This window comes from Micromesistius poutassou (genome assembly GCF_964030765.1).
Source record: "Micromesistius poutassou genome assembly, chromosome: 3".
Taxonomy (NCBI): domain Eukaryota; kingdom Metazoa; phylum Chordata; class Actinopteri; order Gadiformes; family Gadidae; genus Micromesistius; species Micromesistius poutassou.
In genome coordinates this window covers 17,619,435-17,626,177 of record NC_140273.1, presented here as the reverse complement: position 1 = coordinate 17,626,177, position 6,743 = coordinate 17,619,435, and the positions used below count along the sequence as shown (strand labels likewise).

The 6,743-nt window shown below is 42.1% G+C and overlaps 1 protein-coding gene across 1 annotated transcript; it reads right to left on the bottom strand.

Moving 5' to 3' along the window:
- Positions 1–3,510: 3,510 nt before the first annotated feature.
- Positions 3,511–5,869, bottom strand: LOC311340334 (myelin and lymphocyte protein-like; the record flags this gene model as incomplete). The annotated part of the gene is made up of 4 exons (XM_084465235.1): positions 3,511–3,585; positions 4,066–4,185; positions 4,677–4,844; positions 5,780–5,869. 4 exons carry the CDS (start codon positions 5,867–5,869, stop codon positions 3,511–3,513), a joined length of 453 nt encoding a protein of 150 aa, XP_084321361.1.
- Between the last annotated feature and the right edge of the window lie 874 nt (positions 5,870–6,743).

The following is a 6,743-nucleotide window of genomic DNA, read 5'->3' as shown; positions in this document are numbered from 1 at the left end:
CATTCTACCCTCCAAATATGATCTGGGGCTTGATATAAAATGAATATAATGGAAGAAAATACTCGTAAAAAAATCATTAAGGATGCATTTATGAACACAATTGGGAAATTGTTGATAGTTGATGACAAAAAACTTGAAATTTGATTTGATTTGTAGTTGTTTTGTACACAGTGGAAATAGAAAAGTCTTTGCCTGTACGCTATTAGTTTGGGGACCTGTACTTCTTTTGGAGAAATGTTAACATTGACGTGAGCAAGCTAAGAAGGGGAGCATACCTTGATGTCGGAGAGAAGAGGAGACCCAGGAGATGGTATGGAGTACTTGGACGATAAGTTTTCTAAACGAAAACTGTACATGCAAAGGTTCTCCTGGTCAGCTGGGGCTGAAAAGGCTGTACTGACCTTGCGCTCCCTAACTGCTCTCAGGAGGAGGAGGAGAAGGAAGAGGAGAAGGGGGAGGAGGTGGAGGAGGAGGAGCAAGGAGAGGTGGGGAACTCTGTTTGATAAGGACTCTAAATTTAACAGAACTAGTCTGAAAATACATCCCCCTATCTCTAATGTAGTCACAGCAGGAGTCTGTCCACGACCGTACAAGGAGCAGAGGAAAAACACACACACACACACACACACACATTGGAACAACAGGATTAATGTCTGAACTCACCACCTCCCCCTCTCCTACTATAGGTGAAATAAACCCTAGCCTGACGAGCTGCTGGAATACATGCTGTGACACCTCACAAGCCGAAACAAACAGATACCATACCAAACGCCCCCCCAGAGTGTTCTAGCAGGTTATATGGGGGGGGGGGGGGGTCTAGTGGGTTCAAGGGAAGTCTTAGAGGGGGTTCTAGGGCAGTGTTCTCTCAGGGGGGGGTCTAGTGGGGAATGGACTGGACGACATTCATATTGCGATTTTGTAACCAGTGGCCACCCAGAGCGCTTTACAATATTGCCCAACAATCACCCATTCATGCAAGGCGACAGCCACCCCGGGAGCAGTCAGGGTGAGGTGTCTTGCTCAGGGACACCTCAACACTCCTAGCCTAGGAGGAGCCGGGGATCGAACCAGCAACCTTGCGGTTACCAGCCAACCCGCTCTACCTCCTGAGCTACTACCGCCCCAAAGGGGCGTCTTAGAGTGGGTTCTAGGGCAGTGTTCTAGTGGGTTCTAGGGCAGTGTTCTAGTGTGTTCTAGGGCAGTGTTCTAGTGGGTTCTAGGGCAGTGTTCTAGTGGGTTCTAGGGCAGTGTTCTAGTGGGTTCTAGGGGGTTCTAGGGGGTTCTAGGGCAGTGTTCTAGTGGGTTCAAGGGGTGTTACAGTGGGTTCTAGGGCAGTGTTCTAGTGGGTTCTAGGGCAGTGTTCTAGTGGGTTCTAGGGCAGTGTTCTAGTGGGTTCTAGGGCAGTGTTCTAGTGGGTTCTAGGGCAGTGTTCTAGGGGGTTCTAGGGCAGTGTTCTAGTGGGTTCTAGGGCAGTGTTCTAGTGGGTTCTAGGGCAGTGTTCTAGGGGGTTCTAGGGCAGTGTTCTATAGGGGTTCTAGGGCAGTGTTACAGTTGGTTCTAGGGCAGTGTTCTAGTAACTAAACCCAGTGTAGTAAATGCCGGCTGAACCCCTAAGCTTCTCATTAAATGTTAAAACACGTCAACAGCATCGCTGCGACCTCTGCAACATGATCCTCAGCGTTAGTTCCCATGGAAACAAGAATAGCAGTGAGGCCGTCACCGTGGTGTTGTCGGGCCGACATGAGCTGGACATTCATTAGATGTTTTGTGGCAAAGGTTGTCCTGGGTCCTCCTAGATGTAAATGTAGCTAGGTTAATATTCAGGCCTAGTTTTGTTAGGGTTTAAATCTATGGGTTTAGGTATATATATATATATATATATATATATATATATATATATATATAGGTTCTGGTTTGGGTATAGATTAGGGTTTGGGACAGACAGACAGACAAATATATACATTGTGGTATGGATAGATTAGGGTATTGACAGATATGGGTAAGAGTATAGAAAATGGAATGATACATTTGTGAATAGGTAGATTAGCGTACAGATAGATCAGGTTACAGATAGAGTGGTTATACATAGACTAAGGTTAAGGTAGATAGATCAGGTTATAGATAACAGTATAGATAGATGAGGGTATATATAGATGAATGTATAGATAGATGGACTAGGATATAGGTTAGTGTATAGATCAATCAGGTTAAAGATAGATTAGGTTATATATAGATTAAGGTATGCATAAACTAAGGTTAAGGTAGATAGATCAGGTTAGATTATGGTGTAGATAGATGAGGGTATAGTTAGATGAAGGTATGGATCAGGATATAGATCAGATTAGTTATAGATAGATGTGGGTATAGAGAGAGTACGGTTCAGGTAGATATATCAGAGTATAGATAAATTAGGATATGGGTAGAGTAAGCTTAGCATAGCATAGATTAGGGGTTATTTATACTGAGGTTAGATTTAAGAGCATCTACAGTGACCTGGTTCCCATGATTTAAGAAGAAGAGAAGAGAGGGAGGGAGATGCTGTCTGTATTATGGTGATTAAAGAAGAGGAAGAGAGAGGGGGATATGGTGCCTGTATTGGTTTCCCCAGGGACTGTGAACTGCTGTGAACAGCTCACAGAAAGTAGAGATAAAAAACTGCTTCTCGGTAGTATGAAAGACCAGTGCTGACTGCATGCTATCAGAGACACAGCATCCGCCCCTAGACTGCAGCACTACTCCCTGTACTACACGACTACACCACAAGGGGATGTCTTTGAGCTATAGCTTTTAAAACAGTTTTCTTTTTTTTGCATATGCCATTCTGTTGGTTGTTGCTGATGTTGTTGTATTATATTAAGTACAGCAACTCATAAAATAAATCATACTCAAAAGACTTCAGGGAATCACATTTAATGTTCAATGAACTCAGCTGTTGTAAAAATATATAAAAAAACAGACAGCAAAGGTAATACAAACAGGTCGAACTCTGCTGCATTTGGTGTAGTTGATCATCTCTCTTTTAACAAACATTTACAATTATAGAAAACAAGCTGTGTGGGAACATTTCCAACAACTTCAAACCTTAACCCAGCTATAAAAAAACTAGATCAATATTTGCACTTAAAGCACCTTTAACTGAATGTTAGTTAATTGTTTTCTGCATAGACATAATGTTTAGTTAAGCATATCATAGGACTGCATGTAAAGAAGATGGACTGCTGTGCGTGCATTCCAGTATGTTTCATTAGAGATGGATGGAACGCATTGAAGTATTGTTGAAAGGCTAGCCAACTAAATGAATAGCCTAGCTAGGGATAAATATAAATTAGGATAGTTAGCTATTATTAGTCATTAGGTTGGCCAGAACCAGAATAATTAGGCTAGTTAGTTAGAACCAGAAATATTAGGCTAGCCAGAACAAGAATCACTAGAACCAGATTCATAAGGTAGGGTTACAGGGGAGTGTTCCAGTGGGTCTAGGGCTCTAGTGAAGTTTGACAGGAGGAAGGCTTAGAAAGACTTCCAGCGTATAGCTGACAGGATGGTGTGGACAAAGTAAAGGAGCGTGGCCACGTAGGAAAAGACCTGCAGCATGAGGAGACAAACAGCAGCACATTGTTAATACAATTCAACAGCACTCAGGAGGCCTTAGCACGTTGATAAGACATTACTACCATACTACAGCACCCAGGGGACATTGGCATGTTGTTAATAATACAGTATCCAATATATCTAGCTGGTAGTAATTAGTTAAAAGTTCATACTTATTATTGTGACTCGCCAAAGCAGATATATCCCACTGGTAGATAATAGTAAAGAGTTAATAGTAAAAAGTTATTATTTATTATTTATAACTAAATAGTAATTGGTCTAGCTTGCCATAGGTGAGATATACAGCTGGTTGTTATTAGTACATAGTTAATTGTTAATGGTAAGTAGTTAGTCAAAAGCAATTATTGTGACTCCTCACAGCAGAAATATCATGCTGGTAGTTAACAGTTAATAGTTAACAGTTAATAGTTAATAGTTAATAGTTATTAGTGAATAGTTACTAGTGTGACTCACCACAGCAGATATATCCAGCTGGTAGTTAAGAACCCCATCCTTCATCTCTATAGTAACTCTGGCGAGCGCAACAGAGGCACTGAGGTAGAAGAAAGCAGCAATGCCGTGGTACACAAAGTCCTGACAGCACAGAGAAGAGAAGGACCAAGTCAGGGAGGAGGAAACAGTAGGGTGGACAGTTGGATCACTCTCTGATCAAACACTCATGTTATAAATGTTGGATCACTCTCTGATCAAACACTCATGTTAGAAATGTTGGATCACTCTCTGATCAAACACTCATGTTATAAATGTTGGATCACTCTCTGATCAAACACTCATGTTAGAAATGTTGGATCACTCTCTGATCAAACACTCGTGTTAGAAATGTTGGATCACTCTCTGATCAAACACTCATGTTATGAATGTTGGATCACTCTCTGATCAAACACTCATGTTATAAATGTTGGATCACTCTCTGATCAAACACTCATGTTATAAATGTTGGATCACTCTCTGGTGATTACATACTCATGTTATAAATGTTGGATCACTGTTGATCAAACACTCATGTCATAAATTTTGGATCACATGTTTTAAAGTTTTAAATGATGGTTTAAAGAGCTCCCTACTGCAGCAGCCCAGCCGGGTTTGTTGTGGTGGGCCCCGCAGGCGAACAGCACCATCCAGAGGAAGGTCACGACGAAGCAGAAGACGGAGACGAACATCACCCAGCCCTTAGGGTTGGCTGGGACAACCAGCGAAGAGGCCACCAGGATCCAGACCAGGCCTCCAAACACCTCCAGCACACAACAACATGAACCATCACTAAACCATTAACACTTTGGTATGAGTTGGATCTGTTTAAATAGTTTGTGGCTGGGGAGTCTAATCTACGGGTAACATCACCTGGAGGTCCTGTTGTACTAGTGGTGAGTTACTCTACTGGTAACATCACCTGGAGGTCCTGTTGTACTAGTGGTGAGTTACTCTACTGGTAACATCACCTGGAGGTCCTGTTGTACTAGTGGTGAGTTAGTCTACTCTACAGGTAACATCACCTGGAGGTCCTGTTGTACTAGTGGTGAGTTACTCTACTGGTAACATCACCTGGAGGTCCTGTTGTACTAGTGGTGAGTTAGTCTACTCTACAGGTAACATCACCTGGAGGTCCTGTTGTACTAGTGGTGAGTTACTCTACTGGTAACATCACCTGGAGGTCCTGTTGTACTAGTGGTGAGTTAGTCTACTGGTAACATCACCTGGAGGTCCTGTTGTACTAGTGGGGAGTTAGTCTACTCTACAGGTAACATCACCTGGAGGTCCTGTTGTACTAGTGGTGAGTTAGTCTACTCTACAGGTAACATCACCTGGAGGTCCTGTTGTACTAGTGGTGAGTTAGTCTACTCTACAGGTAACATCACCTGGAGGTCCTGTTGTACTAGTGGTGAGTTAGTCTACTCTACAGGTTACCATCAACATACCAGTCCCCATAATTATGAAAATCCTGGGGAGTGGTGACTGCTGGTATGCTAGTCGCAGTTTTCCCGTACAGCTTTAAAAATAAATAAAATCACACATACTTCCTACAATTCATATTTGGTCAATAATATGTATTCAAACAGATCAGGAACTAGCATTATGCGGAATAAAAAAACAACTCCTTATTATGAATCAATAAAACAGCAAACCACAAACAGAATTAATATGAATACTGAGAGAATATAGAACCTACCAGTTCTGGGAGGTAGAAAATATCAGGAAGGCAGGTACATATTCCGATACCACTGGGAAGGGTTCCCAAGGGGGCTGCGTTGGATGCCATTGCTGTGTCACACCTGAGCAGTCTTGACACCTCACCTGAGCGATCGTCACACCTCGACTGAGGGAGGCAGCTGGACGACAGCCGTTGTCTCAGGGCAACCAGACAACAGGTAAAACTGGTAATCCCATGACACGGTCGACACAGTCAAATAGGAAGATGTTTGGTCATTTGTAATCGATGTACAAACCCCACCTAGGTATGTTTATCTCGCAGAATACCTCTGTAAACGGAACAAAGCTGTGACCAAACCCAACAAGCAGCTAGGTTGTAACCAAGCACTACACTCATACACTGTAACCAAACACTACAACAACAACAACAACAACAACAACAACAACAACAGGAGAGAAACATCACAACCGTAAAGATGGAAAAGGGAAATGGCTCGGAAATATAATTGAATATGTATATTTATATACAAGCATATTTATATTTATATACAAGCATATTTAAATATGAATAAGTCTAGCAAACATAGAAATAGATCTACTGGGAGCATTTATCCTTTTCTTTATCTTCTGGTCGACGATGGTCCTTACTTTATCGACTGGTAGACGATGGTCCTAACCTGTATCTACTGGTAGACGATGGTCATACCTTATCTACTAGTAAACGATGGTCCTAACCTTTATGTACTGGTAAACAATGGTCCTTCATAACCTTTATCTACTGGTAGATGATGGTCCTAATCATTATCTACTGGTAGACGATGGTCCTAATCTTTATCTACTGGTAGACGATTGTCCTAACCTTTATTTACTGGTGGACGATGATCCTTTATCTTCTGGTAGACGATGGTCCTAACCTTTATCTACTGGTAGGTGATGGTCCTAAACTTTATCTACTGGTAGACGATGGTCCTAACCTTTATCTA